This window comes from Glycine soja, chromosome 15, assembly GCF_004193775.1.
Source record: "Glycine soja cultivar W05 chromosome 15, ASM419377v2, whole genome shotgun sequence".
NCBI lineage: Eukaryota > Viridiplantae > Streptophyta > Magnoliopsida > Fabales > Fabaceae > Glycine > Glycine soja.
In genome coordinates this window covers 12,449,060-12,470,629 of record NC_041016.1, presented here as the reverse complement: position 1 = coordinate 12,470,629, position 21,570 = coordinate 12,449,060, and the positions used below count along the sequence as shown (strand labels likewise).

The 21,570-nt window shown below is 32.1% G+C and overlaps 3 protein-coding genes across 4 annotated transcripts; 1 reads left to right on the top strand and 2 right to left on the bottom strand.

Annotated features, from left to right (window-relative positions):
- The first annotated feature begins 1,103 nt into the window (after positions 1-1,103).
- LOC114385721 (FCS-Like Zinc finger 15-like) lies at positions 1,104-2,250 on the top strand. Its single transcript, XM_028345767.1, has 2 exons — positions 1,104-1,463; positions 1,778-2,250. Exons 1-2 carry the CDS (start codon positions 1,204-1,206, stop codon positions 1,899-1,901), a joined length of 384 nt encoding a protein of 127 aa, XP_028201568.1. The 5' UTR covers positions 1,104-1,203; the 3' UTR covers positions 1,902-2,250.
- Positions 2,251-9,479: 7,229 nt separating this feature from the next.
- Positions 9,480-12,982, bottom strand: LOC114388612 (dynein light chain 2, cytoplasmic-like). Of its 2 annotated transcripts, XM_028349181.1 has the most exons (4): positions 12,552-12,982; positions 12,309-12,414; positions 10,544-10,606; positions 9,508-9,860 (listed from the first exon to the last, which is right to left on the bottom strand). In XM_028349181.1, the coding sequence occupies exons 1-4, from the start codon at positions 12,717-12,719 to the stop codon at positions 9,778-9,780; spliced, it is 420 nt and encodes a 139-aa protein (XP_028204982.1). In that variant the 5' UTR covers positions 12,720-12,982; the 3' UTR covers positions 9,508-9,777. The 2 variants fall into 2 exon arrangements, with proteins under 2 accessions (XP_028204983.1, XP_028204982.1); XM_028349182.1 differs by lacking the exon at positions 10,544-10,606 and having other exon boundaries at positions 9,480-9,860; positions 12,552-12,976.
- A 1,961-nt stretch (positions 12,983-14,943) lies between these two features.
- On the bottom strand, positions 14,944-21,358 carry LOC114388613 (dynein light chain 2, cytoplasmic-like). The gene is made up of 3 exons (XM_028349183.1): positions 21,088-21,358; positions 20,862-20,967; positions 14,944-15,181 (listed from the first exon to the last, which is right to left on the bottom strand). The coding sequence occupies exons 1-3, from the start codon at positions 21,265-21,267 to the stop codon at positions 15,099-15,101; spliced, it is 369 nt and encodes a 122-aa protein (XP_028204984.1). The 5' UTR covers positions 21,268-21,358; the 3' UTR covers positions 14,944-15,098.
- Between the last annotated feature and the right edge of the window lie 212 nt (positions 21,359-21,570).

Genomic DNA, 21,570 nt, shown 5'->3' with positions numbered 1-21,570 from the left:
ATGTAAAATTGATCTTAAAAAAATGTAATTATTGTTAAATTAATTTTAAAATATTATAATTTATCATCAAATTGTGAAGTTGGATAATTATGTTGAACTTTTTTATATTCGGAGATTAAATTCAAATTTTTTATCATTTAGAAATCAATTTATCACCACTTAACACCTTCAAAGATCAAAATAAATATTTATATATTAATTTATCAAAAATATTACTAACATTTAATTATATATCATGTAAAAATTAATAAAAATTATAATTGTTTTGAATCATCTAACAATTTCTGCCATTAGAGAGTGTATAAATAGAAAGAAACTAATTGATGTTAATAATTTTAGAGTGTACTGTAAAAAAAAAGGGTAGAACCAGAAGAGAAATAAGGTGGAAGAAAAATTAGGTGTATATTAATAATTAATAACTGATAACAGCCCATCATTATATATTGGGTAAATTGGTTCTTGCCGTTGTAGACCATCAAAAGATTATGATGAGCAGTTATATTTATATGATTGCATATAAAAATAAATATTAAAAAGGAATATATATATATATATATATAATAAGATACTTAATTAACATAATATAAAAATAATAAATATTAGTTTTAAAAAAATTATAATATGAATAATACAACTCATGCATTATTATTAAAGTATCCATTAGTAGAGTGGAAATGGAGTTAAAAGAAATTAAAAAGAATTAAGATAAAAATTTTGTATTAAAGTAAAGTATAAAAGTACTTATATTAAATTTTAAAATTTTTCTGTTATTTATTTTCTTTTTTCCGCACTACTGAACCCTTCTTCATTAATGAATAATTGATTGATAGATAGATGTATGCATCGGCCAAAAGTGTTGCCACAGGAACATTAACACTAGCCGACAAAACCAACAAAGTAATTGAAGCCAAAAATAACCAAAAAAATTTCAGAAAATGAAGAAATGGAAGCTGCAAAAGAGATACGTGGCAGTTGAATAGCAAAAGCAGTCAAATCATTGATCTTTGTTTTACTGCTCCATAGCTGTAGGGGACCCACCACATTGACCCTTTTCTATTTCTTTCTTTACTTCTCTTCTCTTTAGTTTCATTGTGTCTATTCCATTCCTTTCTTTTCACTTACCTAAACACCTTTTAACTTCTTGAGTGTAGAGACCAAAGAAAAGGGGAAAAAAAAGTGATAGAGTAAAACAAAGAATGAAAGATGGTGGGTTTGAGTGTGGTGTTAGAAGCACAGAAAGGCAGTGTTAGCAAGAAGACTCCACAAGTGATTAACAAAACAATGATGCTTAGTAGTTGCAGCAGCAGCAGCAACAACAAACACTCTTCTTCTTCTGCTGCTGCTGCAGTGAGTAGTGTTTCTCTTTCTCAGCACTCTCCTTTTCAGGAAGCAGCAAAGTTTCTAGACCAATGCTTTCTCTGCAGGAAGAGACTCTTGCCAGGGAAAGACATCTACATGTACAAGTGAGTCAATAGTCCTTGAACATTAAACCTAGCTAGCTATATATATTACATATATATATATATATATATACACACACACACATGCTTTGTTTGTTCTCTTTTTTCTGACACTTTCTCACTTTCCCTTCAAACCCAGATTTTGTTTTAGCCTACTTATATTAAAAATGCTATGTTAATAATGTTACCTATTATTCATTTCACTGTGGTTTTTTTCTGACAAGATATATATAAACTTTTATGGTTATTCATTGATATATATAGATTAAAGGTTTGTTTTTTGGGGTCTGTTTTGGAACATGAATGTGCATCTGAAGAGGGGACAGGGCTTTCTGTAGCGTGGAGTGCAGGTGCAAGCAGATTTTCATGGATGAGGAAGAGATTGTTAGTATCCAGAAAGACAAGTGTTGTTCTTTTACTTCTTCCTCAGCAACAAATTGACACGGTGGTTTTGCACTTTTGCTTATACATGATGAATGAAGTGATGACCTAGCCTAGAGTAGAAAGAAAAGAAGAAAATACTGGTTGACCAAAAATGGGGGAATTTTCATTTTTTCTTTTCTTGTGTTTTGTTTTCTAGCTACGTTCTCCGGTTTTACTTTTACCCCTGGTTTGGTTTATGTGTTATGTAATAACTTCAAAGTTTTTGTCCTTTTGCTTCCTAGTATGAAGCCAAAATGTCCTTTCAGCTTTTATTTTATGGGGCTCCATTCTCCAACCTCTTTGGTTGAAACCGTACGTGTGAATGTGTGATAATGCTTTTCCAATATATTATTGTTTTGTAGCTAGACACGCATGTATTAAAATGTTAATCAATATGTCTAGAGACAAGGAAATAGAAAAGGGGAGTGATGATAAATATAAAGCTTGTTATTATCATATTTTCACTTATTTTATTTTATTTCTCTCTTCATTTTTATTATATTATTTTTCATATTTGTTTGTTTTTTCATTATTTTTTATATCTCTTTTTATTTTCACTTATAAAAATGAGTTGTATGTGTAATTTTTTTTTCATAAATGTAATGAGATATGATGTGACAGAAATAAAAGAAAAGGAGAATGAAATGAATGTTCGTATATGATAATATGTATAGAGTGGTGGTTTTTATATATCAACAATGATAATACCTCGATCAATATAAACACTCATTTACCACATTCCATTTCTCTTAATCATTCCCATCTTGTCACTCTCACGTTATATAACTCGTTAAATTAGATTATTGCTCCTCCTTGGTGTGTTTTTCTCTCTCGTGGTATAGATATAGACTAACACAAAACATTATTCTTTCATTATTACCCACAAACCGGAGGCAGAAGCCTGACCCCTTATTTTTTGTCACGGTTAGAAGGGCATTTGTGACATGTTTTTTGCTTTGTTGGAATGTGATTTATGTCAACCATTTTGCCACCAGTTTAGGGCATAAGACTTGTGGCCGTGGTTTCTATTTATAATTGTTAAAATTTTGATAGGGTTGTGGTAGTGATGCTTGGTGGTTCCTAACTGCAAGCTGGTGCATAGTGACTCAGTGAGTACCTTGGTCCTGTGGTAATGAATTGCTGTGTTTGTTGTTAACCAAAATGACAATGGACACCACTTGTTATTATTGGTTGAGTTTTCTTTCCTGTAACTCGCATTTAGAGGAATTGTCGTACAAGATTCTGTTTGTGGTTGGCAATAGCACGTTTGATGTTTAATTTCCAGCTCTCAAAGGTGATATGAAGCATTTTTTTACATGCATGAATTCTAGGTATATGTATTTTTTTTTTCTGAAGAGTTTTTCATTTTTATGTTATATTTCAATGTGTATATGTGTCGGCTAGTGCCTAACCCTGAATGGCAAGTTTGCAATGACTTGTTTGCTAGTCCAATTAGCTTGCTTAAGTATGGCCAATACCATTTTGATACATTAATTTTGAATATTTGAAGCAACCGCGGGGACTTGAATGCGGAATATATATCTATGATGAATTATTTGTTGAAAAGTTGCCTAGCATTTTATAGGTTAGTAATTTTTACTCAATAATTTGTTTCAAATGAAATTATATATATATATAAAAGTAGAAGTGAGGGTAAACATATAATTTTAATTTTCCGGCTCTTTTTAAGGATAAAAGAGTATAATCTTTCATCCTAAAATGAATTATTTCCCATTAATAATTTTAAATTTCTCCCTCTTTTTAAGGATAAAATGTAACGGTAGAAGTATTTTTTATATTATAATTATATATATATAAATATTATATTTTTAACTTAAAATGTGATATATAAAATTGAAATAAATAATAAGTTAAATAAATAAACATGATATGTAAAACTTTATATTTTTGTATTTTAAATTTCCAGTATAATTAAATAGATAATAATTATAAAAAAGAACATTTACAAGGAAAGAAATTATTTTATATTTAAAAATGGTAGACATTGGTCTTATTTTTCTATAAAAAAATTAATTAAAAATATATTATGATCGTTTGATTGAGTCAAAATATCTCAAAAATATATTTACGAATCAATAAAAGAATACCTTATTCAAAAAATATAAAAAATTACGGTTAAATTTATATATGCACTTGCTGCATATAACTAAATTTATAACATTTAATTTAATTTAATTGTAAAAATCCTACAAATCATATTCACACATTTAATACTAATTGGTTGCCAAATTAAATGTTGTTAATAAATATAGTTGAACAGAATAAAATATATTAGTTACGTTAAAAAAATAATTTATTACATCTAATTACCCGTTAAAGATTTTAAATTGATTATGTTAATTTTTTTAAGGAATTGATTAGTCTAATATAAAGATTTTAATATAATAATATACTATAATAAGTCTAATGTAAAGATTTTAATATAAATAACATTAATTTTGTGCACCAATAACAATTAATTTGAAATCAATTAAGTTTACTTTTAATGTCAATATGTAAATTTTGTCACAAGCATGATTAGTGGAATACATTAAGTGACATTAAATCGAAATTTGGAAATTTTTTAAAGATGCATTTTCTTCTATATAAACGTGAATGATCCTGATGTAGATTAAGATGGTACTCTTTAATAAGAAAATAATAATTTGTCCTTCATCAAAAGTAGGAATTTTCTCTTTTAATTATAAAAGTTGTTTAAACATATTCTTTTTATAGACCCAAAATTTCAAATGTGCACATAGTTTTATAACATATATACGAGATTTACTTTAATTATATGACAAAAAAATCAAATAAAAAATATCATATTCTTTATTAAACGTCTCTGTTTATTTTTATAGTTAAATAAAAAAATTAATCTAAATAAAAGCATTCAAATCTTTTGTTTAGCCCGTGTATCACACTAGTTAAAAAACAAGCATTTAGAAAAAGGTAGTATATTATACTAACGTTGAATATATATACAGAATAAAAAAAATATTGAAAATATATAATTTTTCAACCTACGAGAAATTAATCATTCATTAAAGGTTAGAGTACCTTAATTTGTACTCTATTTTTAATTAATTTTTTCTTATAAAAAATCATTAAAGGTCGAGAACTACCATGACAGTCCTAATCTAATAGTCATTTTCATGTAATTAGAAAAAGAGGACAAGTAGTTGATTTCCTTCTGTTTTTAACTATATGAAGCCTTTGAAAGAATGCGATGTGTTGAAGTTGAAATATGCCAGCCATAGTTATGCATTGAACTCAAAAAAAAAAAAACTATCAATATTTTTTGGTGGTATAATGTAAAGAAGAAATTTTTGTATCTAAAAGTAAACTATATATACTGTTTTCGATGTTTTGTACCAAATAGCTACTTTATCTCACATCAATGAATCCGAATATTGATCATTTTATGTGTGTACCTGCAATGGACAGACATAAGGCTATAGCAGGATTATAAATGTATGGAAATAAATATCGCTACTGTTTTAAAAATGAAAAAACTCAAATTGAATTATACATACACATTGTGGATTTTAGAAACGTTCTTTTATGGTAAGTATATAAATATTTGGTTGAAACTTCAAAGAAACATAAGTTTATATATAGTGACTTATAGTTTGAAAATTGAAATGCACTCACAGGGAGTTTAGAGATTCTTGTACAATTTTGTGGTACTGAAATTGCTATCAAATGTAAGATATTTTTCCCCTTACTTTATTTTCGCAATTGTTGAGCACATTGTCTAGTCGAAAGAAATCCATGCACAAGTACATTTTAAGTTGCATTGAAGAAATCATTTATCATTGAAAGAAAGATGAGGCAAGAATTCTTTGAGATTCATATTATCTGTCTTTTAAATAATATATTTTAAAAATATTAATTAATTACTCAAATTATAATAATAAAATGATTTTTTTAGTAAAAGTGCATTCTTAATAAAAATTTAAAATATAATTGCTAATCAAAATTTAAATATTTAGGCGATATATCAATAAAAGAAATATTACTGAAAAATAATGAATACTTTATATTTGTTCAGTTAATAAATATTCAGAGACAAACTAAAACGCTTAAAAAGATATACAATATGAAATGGAGGGAATAAATACTTAATAAGAATATATCACATTCTTATTTGTAAATTCAATAATGAAATATATTGAAAAAATGAAAAGAATTTATTTAAATAATTTTTTTAATATTATTTTATAAAAAAAATGTATAAAACAGCGATTTTTAAATTATATTACCTCCATTCCTATTTAATACTAATACAGTATAACCTGTTTATTATAAAAAGGAATGAAAATATATTATTTATGAGTCTGATTTTGTAAACGTGTAATAGATATATTAATATTTTATGTATGACACCAACTGCAAAACGTAATGACCATGGAACATATATTTAACACGTATCAGGATACAAGAGGAAGTTATCCCTGCGCTTTTCAGAATTCTTATCTACAGTACACTCATTGGCTGCTCTTTCAGAACTCCCCTAGGCAAACTCTTCATGAGTCTTGACAACTTCAAAAGAAAAAGGTAAAACCAAGAACAATTAACCGATTAATGATATAATCACGTTTTAATTATAAAAAAAAGGTTTTTTTTATGAAATAATATAAAAGTTACAGTAGCTTTTTTTAAGGTAAAGTTAACATGGTTAATAAATTTAATTTTGTTATTTTTTATAATTATACCAATTAGAATCTTTAAATTTCTGGTATGATTTGAATATCTTTATTGAGAAATATCAACTCCCACATAGATCGTCTTACTCTTTGGAATGTAATTTGTTGGATAACTTTACTTAATAGTTTTAAGATAAAATCTAACATATTATCAGAATTTAACTCTGGGATCTCGTCTTTGCTTCCTGTCCCCACCCACCTAATAAATTCAATTTTATTATATTGTGAATATATATTTTATAAAATATATATTATCTGATTTGTATTATTATGTTACTAAAAATTGACAATTAGAATAATTACTTAAATTTAACATTATCGATGATATGTAAATTGAATGATAGTTGTTCAACGTGAGCCAGCAATTAAGAGTATTTAATTTAAGGTCAAGTTTGGAATTTTCGGTGGTTTTTCAAGAGCCAACTCCAATATGATCACCCACAAAGTTATTATATGTAGGAGATGATGAAGTAAATAAAAATAGAGTGAGTGTGTGTAGCTTGTGTTTTGCTAAGCTTACTTACATGGCTCTCAAGAGCTAGGGTGATGTCTACCACATGATGATGGTGTGCGAGGAGCACATTTATGGAAGAGCAATACTATTTGGTGCGAACGGTTATGTGTACGAATGATACAAAATACATGTCACTATTTCATTTAGCAGAAGTTAAAAAAAATATTATAAAACAAAGATCACGATAAACTTGTTTTAAGTTTCGTGTTGCTTCGTAACAAGAAGCATTTCCCTTTCTAAGTTTTATCGTGATTTTTGCTTTATAATATTTTATTAAACTTTTGTTGAATGAGATAGTGACATGTGTCTTTTGTACCATTCTACACATAACCGTTTGCACCAAATAGCATTGTCCCCACATTTATATTGAATCCTTGATTGTAGAGACTTGTTGCTAACAGTTTAGGGTCACAATCCAGTGCCTCACGTCTATATGAGCTCTGGTACATGTTTTGCTAGGAAGATGAGTAATAAGTAATAACTAATAAGGAACGTTGGGCTAAAGTTGAATAATGAATAATTGGGGCTTATAGTCTTTGGGTCAGCATTTTGTAGCAATTGGTATTTATAATTATATATTTTTTTTATTAAATGTATCCACTTTTAATAGATTTTTTTTTTCTTTCAAAAATACTGAGAATTAATTTACGGAAGTATTAAAATCCCAAACATTACTTTATGAAAGTCAATTTCAAACGTAAGGTTCTTTAGGCTTTAAGACTTCAAGTATTCTTTGACAAATCTCTCAATACTTTACCCACAACTTTGTAGTTAAACCAACTCACATAAGACTCAATTGTGTTTACAAATTCACTTTAGAAGCACTAGTCCCCTAACTAATCCTCTAAGTTCTCTCTATCTCAGTTTTCCATTTATTGAACAAACTCTTTTATCACTTCTCAAATCACATAATAATAATACAAGTGTTGGAAAACCGAGGGAGTAAACACAATTGTTAAGAAATCGAGAGGGGGTAAACACCAAAGAGATTTACACCAATGGGCCATGAAGTAAACTTGACACCATACCTTAACTTAAAACCTTAAGGCTCGGGTTTGAGTTTTTTCCTCACGTATTCAACTTTTCTATTTCTATCTGATGTAGGACTTCACCTCACACTTGTACTCCAATAATCTCCCCCTCGAATGTGAGGCTTTTCCATATGGTAACCTCTCCCTTGAGCGAAAGCCATTTTTATATACAAGTATTTTTATGGTTGACATTAGAGTCAACATGCTCCAGATATTTGCATCATTGCTCCACCCAAGGGACATGCCTCCTAAACTCCTTGTCAGGAAGACTTTTGATACAAGAGATCTCCATGTCTACGGATCTATCATCACCATCTTACTTGACTCAGTCGTTCACCAAGTCAATCCATCGACTCTAATATCAATTATTGTGCAATTGAGGGGAGGGGGGGGGACACCTGGAAAATTTATACCAATGGACTATGAACAATCATATAAGTGAACCTGATAACACACTTTAATCTAAAACCTTGAGGCTCGAATTTATGCGTCTTCTCACTTATATGGTACTACACCTTCTCATTCCTACATGATATAAGATTTCACTTCATACTTGTACTTCAACAACAAGTATCTAACATAAACTCTAGAGTGTTTAGCAAAGGAAGATTCTCTGGAAAGCAAATTTTTCTTTCTTAAGAAGCACAAATTTTTTAACTCACACCCTATTATGTTGTATGTTGTTTCCCTTCCTTAATTGAGCTCTTCGAAGTTATAATGGAGACCGGTTCAAATTGGTTCTTTGCATCAGTTTAATGTCGATTCAACTAGTTCTTTACTTGTTCCAAAATGCCCCCATTTTTTTGGGTGTGGTTCCCAATTGAACCGGCTGGTCCAATCCGGTTTTCAAAACAATGATAACGAATAGATTAACTTCAAGAAATGTGAAGAACATCCAACTTTCCTGCACCCCTAATTCCAGGCATTAGCAAATGGCAAGGAGATCTACATAATGTTATCAGCTACTCCAAAATTCCCATGAAACCCACAAAAGTTAAAACTAATATAGTCCCGAAGAAGACCCCAAAGCCAACATTACCTTGGTGCCTTGAAATGTTCAGAGCCACCATACCATACGGTGGACTTTACCATTTAACCAAATGACCACTTAAGAAAAAGAAGAATTACAATTGAGCCAGTTCTTGCACTCTCCAACAATGTAGAGAATAGAGGCTTTATAATAGCATGAACCCTTTAATACTCCTTATATGCGTGATTCGTGGCTATTTCAATCCATCCCATACATGCCAAAGAGTAAGGAGAGATCATTACTTGATCCTAAACCTTGATAAAATGAAGGATCTAATCACGAATACCAGTGAAATAGAGGAAGTAGCCAATGTTAAAAAAATAGACAATGAAAATAAGAATTTTTTCAAAAGCCAACAGCCCCTAAGAATTTCAGTGCATGCTTCAGAAAGGTTTTTTTTTAAAAGATATAATATTTCCTTTTTAGAAAACTCTTCTAAGGTAATCCTTAGATTCATATCCAAACCGATAACTAGATTACATGACATCAAATATACAAGGACAAGAATGTCTTGCAAAGATTTTGAGTGTCAGTGGAATCAATACATGGAGGACTGCATAATCACAAGACAATGCCCATTGCTCTCAACTTCTTTGCTACCACAATAAGGCTAGCCAGATTTAAAGAGTAAAACCGCTTTCTGATCCAAGTAGAAATAAACAAAGTGGTTTGTTTCATGAGTCACATATGAACCTGCAAAAAGCAAGAGAAGTACATGAATGCACTTCAATGATAACTATAAGTAAGCTAAGCAAGAACAAGAAATGTTATCTTCATTTGGTTTAATTGTCTGAATGTCAGGAAAAAAAAAGAATAAATCGTCTTTAAGGGCATAATATGATACAAGATTTGGAACATCATGTGGTTAGATTGTACAACTTAAAATGATAATATGGAAGTGCATTACAAACTCCTTGGTATCCAGAATTCCGAATCTCATAAACAGTAATAGTACATCACTGAAACTTGATTTGAAACCAAGGTTTCCTTGTGCCGATAGCCTAGTCCTTGATGTTTCCCCATCCTATTTTAGCCCCAACTAATATTCATAACTTCCAAGATACAGTTAATGATATAGACTGGCCGTGAGTTGACACTGCATACTTTGCAGAACTCTCTCATGTGCAGGCCTCCCAAAATAATTTTTTTGTTTTTGTTTTTTTTATTGTTGGTTTAGTTTTATCAATTGCAATAGACTAAATCAATTTATGAACACCCTTATCTCCAACGAGTTGGTTTTTGACATGACATTATGACATCATTTGGTCCATATAGCCAACCCAACCTGGTAGAAAGTGGTTTTTGTTGTAAAAAGATTCAAAATTGAACTCCTTTTCCATGTAAACACTCATTATCATAAAATACTAGTAGCTTACCTTGGATATCAACATCACACCCTACTTTATAATATTGAGCTGGAGCCAATTGACTGTATTGAGCTTCAAGCGCATTGGCAAAAATTCAACAAGGATATTGGATAATAGTGAACATTACAAAAATCTTTCTAAGCAAATAAATAAAAAGCTGAAAACTTTAAACTTCTACTCATACATACACCAAAAATTTATCAAACAGAACAGTATGCAAGCTTACCTAGGTATGCAATATCAAAAGAGCACTATGAATGGTATATTATTCTTGTGTTTAAGAGAGATGACTCCCCAGACAGTAAAATTAAAGAAAGGCATATTTCCTTGATATAGAAGATTAAAACAAATGGAAAAGATAATTCATGAAAGAAAGAGCTCTTTTGCTTTGATATTAATATAAACTAATAAATAAGTAAAATTACAAAAGTTGCATTAATATGAACTTGAATCATAATATTGTGCAATTGCACAACATATTTAAGCAAAAGCCCCAGAGATTATGGACTGTGAATGATTCTTGAAAGATTAATTGCACTGATAGATAATATTTAAGATACAAGAAAAAACATCAAATGTAAACACTCTTTCGATCTTCATAAGGATCTTGTTAACAAGCAGCAGGCTTTCAGAATGGAGTGCTGTCATTGAGATATCCACAGAAAATGAAAGACAGACACATACTGTAGGGAAGAAGATATAATAGAAATGGCCCCTTCATTCTCAGCAAAAGAACTCATCCAGTCATGATTTCTTCAACCTGTATTCCTAAGCTCCAACTATATGTAACTTGAAAATTCTATCAGCCCCTATAGTCATTAGCTCATTATTAATTAGACCAATATTTTTCCCTCTGTATGAAAGTCATGTTGGATGAAAATTGTTCACTCATGTGCTGTATATCCAACAATGCTGGCCCAGGTGGCCCTCCATGTATCAAGTTCACATTTGAGTAGCCAAGGTAATTATTATCAAATTCAAGGGCCTGGAATCACAGGACACAGACATGAGAGTACTAGATGTTACATTCAACCGGTTTCTCTGTGTTTTTTTTTTTTTTGTGTACAAAGAAAACAATGAGGATCGAACCTAAGTCCTCATACTACCCAAATCCCCACCACTAGGTCAACCCTAGTGGGTTAATTGTTTCCCTCTTCCTCTTTTTTTTTTTTTGTGTACAAAAAGACAATAATAAGGATCAAACCGAAAACCTCATACATACTAACCAAACCCCCCACCATTAGGCCAACCCTAGTGGGTTAACTGTTTTCTCCTCCAGTAACCATTAATGCAAGAAAAGACTTCTCAAAACAACAACGTAGAAACTCATCCACTGCAGCTTATGTGGTACAATTAATGAACAGAGTTCAGGGCATAATGGAACAAAAATGTCTGTCACCACAGTACATAAGTAATACTGACTCATCTACACAAACCACACCAACTAAACTAAACTACATATTCATATACCATTCAGCTGACAAATTTCCCCTGGAAAATATAGATAAGCAGAAAACCTCTAAATCTAATTCAAAAACTAGAAAATCAATCGTATGCAGCCAACAACAACAAAAACCTAGGTTTCAGCATCGCTTCTAAACTCCAACCATGAACAGAAATAAACACACTTTTGAAAGCAAACAAGGACCAACCTACATAACCTTATGTCTACCCAATTTCTACTATAAAAGAAGCACACAAACCACAAATCCAAGTATACCCAAATACCAAAATCATTGACAAATGCAAGGAAAAAAAACAAAAAGGGAGTTACCAAAATTACGACCAACGATGCAATGCCAAGTGGGGCCATGCCTCTTATCGAACTCCTTCTTTATCTGTTCCGCGACGTCTTTCTCCACATTGTACCTCTCAAACGCCTGAATAATCCGCAAAAAGGTCAAGACTTTATGACACAACACAGCAAGCACAACAAAACCCAGAAACAGAATCCAAACCAAGGAACCATAAAAAAAAGAGAGAGAGAGAGAGAGAGAAGAAAGTTGTTGAAACTAACAGCGACAGCGATATCAACGGCCTCCTTCTGCATGTCGGGGATCATATCAGCGCTCTTGATGATGACCTTCTTCGGAGGGACATTCAGCGCCGGCGCTTGTTTCTGGTCATCGGAGGTGGGCCTCGCCGTTAGAGCTCCGACGAAGTTCTTTTTAGCTTCTTCACTCATTTCTTTACTCTCTCTCTCTCTCTCTCTCTCTCTGAGTTTAAGTTTTGATGAGTTGGGTTTTGGGGAAAGTGATGGTGGCAGGTGGGTGTGGTTTTATGAAAGCGACGTGGGCTTGTTTGTAGTTGTAGCTAAGCTGGGAAACACAATGCAGAAACAAAAGTGGTGCAGTGTTGTGCTGAGTGTTGCAATTTGCAACTGCAACACCACACCACACACTCGAGGAGGGAATGCTTCCGAGTTTGGCAAGAGGCCCACCATAGGCACTGTTTTGGAGAATATGTTATTTGTTTATGGAATAATAAATAAATAAAAATCAAATTGGTTGGTGTTTTTGAATTTAAGAATTTTGTTATTAGAAAAATATAAGGTAGTGGGAGTTTGATGAATATGTTAATTTCTGAAGAATATGCAAAAGGACTATGCTTGCTTGCCGCACTGGCCGAGAATACTTGCATGACAGAAATTAGGTGGACCATTGGCTGTGATTCAATGATGCTTCTGACTTCTGAGCCTGGACTTTGCTTTCAGTCTTTTGGTACCCGTGCGTGTCATGCATGGTCAGACTGATTATTACAACGTTTATGGCTAAAATAAAATAAATTCAAATATGTTCTTCATACATAATATATATATATATATATATATATATATATATAAAATTTATTATCTAAATTTTTTTTATTCTAGTACTTGATATTTTCAAAATTTTATTTTTAATTGTTGTTATTAGTCTTAGTTTATTAAGTGATAATATAACAAATTAAAAGATCATACATATTATCAATTAAATAATGATTTAACAAGTTAATAAAATGTGATGTCATATTTAATAAACTTGACTAATGATACATACTAAAAGTAAAATGGTTAAAATAAAAAATTAAGGTAATAAACTAAAAAAGAAGTATATTATAAGTATGAAAAACATATTTAAACTAAAAAAATACATATATTTAATATGTCAGCAAAGAGCAAAGATTAATTCAGTTGTTATTAATTCAGCTGTTAAAGATTGATTTCATATTTCACGAAGATGCAGGTTTAAATCTATTATTGTCGATATGAAAATCATATTAGTAGACAGTCTGCAAATATTTATGTATACATTGGAGTCTCGAAACATAAACTGATGTAGTAAATTCTTACAATCCAACTCTCCTAAACTTTTCTTCATCTAAAAAAAAAGTGTATTAAATATGTCTTTACACTTTATGCATTAATGCTATGAACAAATTTTCTATTCTTATCCAATATATATTATGCTTTTATAAAAAAAATATTCACAATTGATAGAAATATTCATCTTTATTATCTAAAAATTAGATATTAATATGTTTATTTATGTTACAAAACACCACACGGTGAAGAGTTCTATAGCTACAGAGGAACTCAAGAAATCCCAGCAATTGTAGACTTTGTTATAACAAGGACGCCACCTATTTATTGTGGTGTCTTTAACGATTAGGATATTAGATGATTACAGTGGTAATACAATCCCTCACACATGAAGTGTGAAATTGTTAATGCCCCATTGCACTGCTGATGTGTATGTTTGTAATGGTGCTTACAACTCTAACATGTTAGTCATCACATTATTGAAATTTGGCGACTCTCGTCCCTCTACTAAAACTTCTCAATCAATATAATGATGTGATGAATGATTTACCATCAAGATAATCACATGAATTCTCACATCATCAACTTTTAAGACGTGATAGGCACTTGAAATAACTAAGAAATTGCCAATGTAGTTGACACTTCATTAATGTTATACTTGACAGCAAAAGTTAAAATGATAAACAAAAGAAAGGTCAAGAAAACAAAAAATGCTAAAAGTTTTATTAAAAGACAAAGTAAATTTTGCAAAAAGTTGACACAAACAACATAATTAACCTTTTCTTTTTTAAGTTTGTTTAATAAAAATAATAATTATATTAAGCAAATAAAAAATCAACTTTAAAACATACTTTATTGTTTTCATTTGCTGCAAAACGATTTTCAGCTTTTTAAACCGAACACGTTTCTTTTTTTTTTTTAGGGGAAAACATGTTTCTTAAAAATATGAAAAGTTGTAAATTAAATTTATTTTTTTAAAAATAAGACAATCAACATAAGAAAATATTTTCAAAAGCAAACAGACCCTAACAATTTTATTGCATGCATCAGAAAGCTTTTTTTTTTTTAAGAAATAATATTCTTTTTCAAAATCACCTAAGAAGAAAAAGAAGAAAAAAACTGATTTCAGAATGAAGTAATCCTTAAATTCATATCCAAACCGAGAACTAGTTTACATGACATCAAATATACAAGCACAATAATACATGGAGGACGGAATACATCGGCATAATCACAAGACAGTTCCCATGGTTGTCAACTTCTCTAGCCAGATTTAAAGAGTAAAACTGCTTTCTGATCCAAATAGAAATAAACAAAGTGGTTTGTTTCATGAGTCACATATGAGCCTGCAAAAAGGAAGACAAATCCATAAATGCACTTCAATAATAAAATGTGTCGTTCTAAACATTACCACAAGAATATAAGTAGGCTAGTCAAGAACAAGCAAATTTGTCCTTATTTGCTTTAATTGTCTGAATTTCATTGAAAAAGAGAATGAATAGTGTTGGGTACAAGATGGGGTTAGATTGTACCACATAAAATGTAAATGCATCAAGAACTCCACACGGTATCCAAAATTTTGGATCTCATCATCAAGAACATTATGAGATGTGATGACAGGAAAATGTAATGAAGTAGATCATAAACTAAGCCAGTAACAATACATCACTGAAATTTTATTTGAAAGTTGAAACTAAGCTTTTCTTGTTCTAAACATTGTGGTTTCCCCATCCCATTTTACCCCAACTAATATGCATAAATTTCCACGTCATGAGATTCAATTTCTACTTTCTGTTTTAGCTGTCCAGATCCAGGCATCTTGTCAAGCACAATCTCATAAATGAAACAACCAGGACCATAGTTAATGACAAGAAAATTAACTTAACAAACATAAATGTACCATATTGTAACTCAATTTTATGGTTATGACCTACATTAACACGTTTTTGATAATAAAAAAAAGCATCACAGAACATGGATGATATACTAAACACGACAAATTTTAAAAATTATAGAACATGACACAAACATGGTACAACATATATAATTAACATAAAAGCACAATTTTTAAATCAAAAGAGGAAATCAAGGTTTTAGGGTATGTTTGGATAAAAGTTGGGAATGTGTTTTGGGGGATTCCAATGTCATTCCCAAATTTTAAGGCACAAAATGAAGAAGGAAGAATTTGTTCTTTGAGAGTAATATTACTTTTGTGATCTCCCAACTGACATCTAAACAAGCATTCAGAAGTTAGTCACTGTAAAATTAATGTAATTATAGTGGCATTCCATTAGTCACTGTAAAAAATTAAAATGCTATCATTAGTCGCTGAAAAAAATTTAAAAATAAAACAAGTAAACTGCAACTAGGATTATCCAGTGTTTAATAAGTGTCCACTGATACATATTTGACACAGGTATGTCTACTATTTTTAAGTGTTTGTACTTCCTTATGCATGTGTGTTTGTTTGTGTGTGTAGGTATGCATCAAGTTTGAAAACTCAAAAAGTGATTCTTCTTAGACAAATTATTTTTATACAACTTCCTATAATTTTTTAATAATGAGAGAAATATGATAAGAGAAGTGTGAAATAAGATGAGTGATTGAGAGAGAGTGAAAAAGTAACATTGTAGGAAATTGTTGTATGAATGGTATATCTGTTCTTTTATTCTGTTCATGGCTGAGACTATGTTTAAGCATGCAATAGCATGAGTGACAATTTAAGCTTAATAAAAGCCTGGTATTGTGAAAGGATCTGTCAGCCGAACTCAGGAGAGTCAGGAAAGTTTATAAATAATTCAACCCTTTGATACTCCCATGTAAATGTAGTCAAACACAGTGTTCTCTCTTTAAATGTAGTTCTTAACCATGAAACTGATTTAATTAAAAATGATGGGAGAAGAACCACCTATGCAGGTATTTAAAGTTAAAAAATTATGGGAGAAGAATTCCCTTAGTTTACCATTGAGTGCAGTGTGTTTAGACACCATTTTACTAAAGAAGTTAAATTCAGAATTAACTCTGCCTATGTTGTGCTTATTCCAAATCATTACATAGCCAATCCTAAGTCTAGATAAAAGACGAAGTTATGCCATGCACTCAAACAGTATTCAGTAAACAACAAACTTTGTAGAGCCTGTATTATATGGATAGGCAGTATGATTGTGTTAATGCTAGGTTTTTACTTTTAAGTAATGCAAATATGGCTACAATTCCATAATCCATACAACAGGGCACCTAGTTTGGGTAACTTGAATCTGTCATACATAGTGAAGAGATAGAGGGAGATGTAAATTATAGGATTCAAGCTATATGGATGAAATGGAGGAATACATTAGGTGTTTTTTGTGATTTGAAGGTGTCACTCAAGCTTAAAGGAAAATTTCATTGTAAACTAATACAATTAGCAATGCTTTATGGTGATTAATGTTGAAAAGCGAGGTACCAAGAACACAAGTATCGAAAAAATGATAATGTTGCGATAGAGGAATGGACTTGCACAAATAGAAAAGACCGGGAATGAATATTATGGAGAAAGTATAAGCAGCACTTATAGCAACTTTAGAGGGGCCTGGACTCTTCCACAATAATATGAATTCTGATAGAAATCAAATTGAAACAAAACTGGAATGAATATTTATATTAGGAGAACACCCCCTTCTGTTGATTCCCACATCTAAAATGCGCTGCTCCAACAAATATTTTAAGCTTCTTTAATCACTATTAATGACAAAATGGCCCACCCCCCAACAAATAGTGCCTCCATTTTTGCACTGCAAACACAATAGCCATGAATTTCTTTTCATACATAGATTTCATTTGCATCCTTTCCGATACAGCTTGGCTAGAGAAAACCAAGGATCTTCCCTGTTGCATTAGAACTGCACCAATTCCAAATCCCAATGCATTGGTTTCTATCTCAAATGGCATACTAAAATTAGGCATGCTCAATGTGAGCAGTCCAGTCATGGCTTTTTTGAGAACCTGAAAAGCCTCCATAGCTTCTCCCCATTGAAAATTATTCCATTTTAGCAATTGTGTTAAAGGCCTTGTAATAGTTCCATAATCCTTGACAAATCTCCTATAATGGACAGTCAAACCTAAAAATACCCTCAGTCCCCAAATATATTTAGAAACTGACTATTGCTCCATCTTCTTGAAGTTCACCTTCAAGGCATGAGTTCACAATACATCTAACACTATTCGCAGATGATCCAAATGAGTTTCATGACTCATGAGTGGCACTATTTATCAGAATATCGTCAAATAATGCCCACACCAACTTCCTCAAATAGAGATGGAAAATATCATTCATGAGGGCTTCAAAAGTAGTTGGGAGCTGGGGCATAGGTTAGCCCAAAGAGCATAACCAAGTATTCATAATGTACCTCATGTATTCTAAATGTCATTTTATGAATGTCACTATCCCTCATTCTAATTTGGCGATATCCAAATTTTAAATCCAATTTTGAAAATTTGACAGCACCATACAAAATTCATCTTGGAGCTTCTCTATAACCTGGGTTGGGAATTTATTGGGGGCAGTAATGCTATTAATGGCTCTATAATCAGTACAAAGTCTCCAACTCGTATTTTTTTTAAACTAAAATCAGAGGACTGCAGTGGAACTTACACTCAGATTTGATCAGCCCTGCAGTCAACATGTCCTTCACAAACTTCTCTATTCATCCTTTTGGTGGTGAGGATACCTGTAGGGCCTGATATATGGTATTTGAGATCCAGCCTTTGTCTCTATTGCATGATCACATCTTCTAGTAGGAGGTAGTTCAATGGCTTCTTGAAAAAGCTCTGCATATTCCTCCAACTCACTCCCTCCAGTCCTTCCACTGTTCTTAGCAAATCCAAGTCATAAAGTGTTAACATTCCTAACACCACATAGTATGCCTCATTTCCTCTTTTCAGCTCCTTTAATGTTGCCTTTGCCACAGTTCTAGATAATGATGGATCCCCCTTTATTTCTACCTCTTCTCCATTCACATTAATCCTTATTACATGAACCTTAAAACTAGCCTTTATATCTCCCAACCCCTCCAACAACTCATCCAAAAACCACATCTACCCCTCCATAGACATGCAGATGCTAGTTTATGCAGACATGTCCTGGGTAAAAAGGGTCATTGAATCTAAAGCACACTCTTCTCCTCCTCTTGACCTCTAATTCTTTGTCAGTCGTCTTCTTAAATGATGAATTCCTGCAGTTGCCTGTACTAGAATTCCCTTCCAATTTTTTATTTCCCTAGCCCACACTCCCTGATCCCTCTGTTTGACTCATTGATCTATAACCAACCCACATGATCTAGTCCCGCTCATTTCTTTCAGGTCATTGGGGCTTATCCACTTGTTTCCCAATGTGGTTCTATTGTTGACGGGACCAACCCTCTTCACATAATAAGCCCATCTTCCCTATCTCCAATAGTTGATTCCTGCCCTCCACCCTTTGCGGGCGATATCTCTTTATAATCCTCTGGTGATTGCTTCTGAGATCTGACAAAGGCTTATAAGAGCCTGATGTGGGTTCTCCAATGAAGTGTTTTGGAATCATCCAAACTCCCATCAATGCCCGTTTGAACATGAACCACGCGATGCGCTCTGTCCACACCTCCCACCACTGAAACCAATTAAGTGCCTTACGCTCTAAGCAGATTGGCACAACCAGAACCTTCTCTTGAGCACTTGATTAATTTCAAAATACTTTTCAACCCTATAGATCCAATGTAAGGATCTTCCCCTTTAAAATAGGGAACCTCAAGCCTCTTCACCTCTTCATCCTCTCCTCCCTTCTTAGTTCTTACCATGGTTCCCCCTGGAATCCCTTCCCCGGGGATGCTTACAGACCCCTTTTCACCATCATTTTTGTAACCTTAAAGCTTTATCACAAAGAGACCAATTCATAGCCTTACTCAAAACCTTAAAGCTTTATCATACTGACAGATTAACTACTTTTCCGGATTAAAAAAATTACAAGTTTCATTAACTTGAACTTGAATCATAATATCGTGCAATCACATACATATTCAAGCAAAAGCCCCGAGATTATAGACTGTGAATGATGCTTGAAAGATTAATTGCACAAGATAATTTTCAAAGATTCAATAAAGAGCATCAATTGTAAATATGTTTTAATCTTCAAAAGGTTCTTGTTAACAAGCGGAGGACTTGACATTGAGATATCTACAGAAAAAGAAAGACAGACACATACTGTGGGGAAGAAGATATAATAGAAATAGCCCCTTCTTTCACAGCAAAATAACTTATCCAGTCATGATTTCTTCAAGCCTGAATTCATAATCTCCAACTAGATATAACTTGAATATTCCATCACTCCCTATAGTCATTAACTCATTAATCTAACAATAGACCATATATTTTCTCTGTATGAATACAGAACACAGTGAATAATATTTCATCCCACATGACAGGCCCCCCATGGAATATAATGGAGCATTTGTCCTCATGTCAACATGTAAATAATCAATGTTACATTCAACCATGTTCTCCTCCAGTGACCATTAATTCAAGAAAAAGACTTCCCAAATCAACAAAGAAGGGAAAACTCATCCACTGAAGCTTATGCGGTACAATCAAAGAGTAATGGTGACTCATCACCATAGTGGAACAAAATGTCAGTCACCACCACATACCACGATACATAAGTAATGGTGACTCATCAATACAAAACAAACCACACCAACTAAACTACATAATCATATACCATTCAGCTCAGAATTTTCCGCTGGAGAATAGAGATAAGCAGAAAGCCTCTAAATCTTATTCCATAACTAGAGAATCAACCATAAGTAACCAACAACAACAACAAGAACAACAAAAACCTAGGTTTCAGCATCACTTCTAAATTCCAATCATGCAAAGAAGCAAACAAGGACTAGCTTAGATCTATATCTACTCAATTTCTACTAAAGAACAATCACATAAACCCCAAATCCTAGTGAACCCAAGTACCAAAATGATTGACAAGTAATTAAAAAAAAAAAAAGAGAGACTTACCAAAATTACGACCAACGATGCAATGCCAAGTGGGGCCATGCCTCTTATCGAACTCCTTCTTTATCTGCTCCGCAACATCTTTCTCCACATTGTACTTCTCAAACGCCTGAATAATCCGCAAAATGGTCAAGACTTTATGACACAACGCAGCAAGCACAACCAAACCCAGAAACAGAATCCAAAACGAGGAACCACAAAAAAAAAGGAGAAAGTTGTCGAAACTAACGGCGACGGCGATATCGACGGCCTCCTTCTGCATGTCGGGGATCATGTCGGCGCTCTTGATGATGACCTTCTTCGGAGGAACGGCCGGCGCCGGTGACGGTAACGGCGATAGTTTCTGGTCATCCGAGTTGGGCCTCGCCGTTAGAGCTCCGGCAATGTTCTTTTTCGCGTCTTCACTCATTTTCTCTCTCTAATCTCTCTATCTCGGAATGAGCTTTTGTGATGTTAGCTTTTGGGGAAGTGACGGTGGCAGGTGGCGTGGCTTTATCAAAGCGACGGCGTCTGAGTAGCATTTTTTTAGGCTTAAATCGAATTTTGAATAATATTTGCTGATAAATAAATTGTATAAACATGTTTTTATATATCTCATTTTGATTTTATTAGTTAGAATTCACTTTTTTATTTTACTGAAATATTTTGTATGTTTAATTTTAGTTTCTGTTTTAAGTTATAATTTGTTAAGTGATAACATATTTTCTATTAG

Excerpts from the sequence above, each read along its gene's own strand:
- LOC114385721 (XM_028345767.1), top strand. The coding sequence starts at position 1,204 with ATGGTGGGTTTGAGTGTGGTGTTAGAAGCACAGAAAGGCAGTGTTAGC. Across the intron at positions 1,464-1,777 it reads AAAGACATCTACATGTACAA|AGGGGACAGGGCTTTCTGTA; the intron begins GTGAGTCAATAG and ends GTGCATCTGAAG.
- LOC114388612 (XM_028349181.1), bottom strand. The coding sequence starts at position 12,719 with ATGAGTGAAGAAGCTAAAAAGAACTTCGTCGGAGCTCTAACGGCGAGG. Across the intron at positions 12,415-12,551 it reads CCGTTGATATCGCTGTCGCT|GCGTTTGAGAGGTACAATGT; the intron begins GTTAGTTTCAAC and ends CGGATTATTCAG. Across the intron at positions 9,861-10,543 it reads GTGTGATGTTGATATCCAAG|GTTCATATGTGACTCATGAA; the intron begins GTAAGCTACTAG and ends TGCTTTTTGCAG.
- LOC114388613 (XM_028349183.1), bottom strand. The coding sequence starts at position 21,267 with ATGAGTGAAGACGCGAAAAAGAACATTGCCGGAGCTCTAACGGCGAGG. Across the intron at positions 20,968-21,087 it reads CCGTCGATATCGCCGTCGCC|GCGTTTGAGAAGTACAATGT; the intron begins GTTAGTTTCGAC and ends CGGATTATTCAG. Across the intron at positions 15,182-20,861 it reads CATCGTTGGTCGTAATTTTG|GCTCATATGTGACTCATGAA; the intron begins GTAAGTCTCTCT and ends TCCTTTTTGCAG.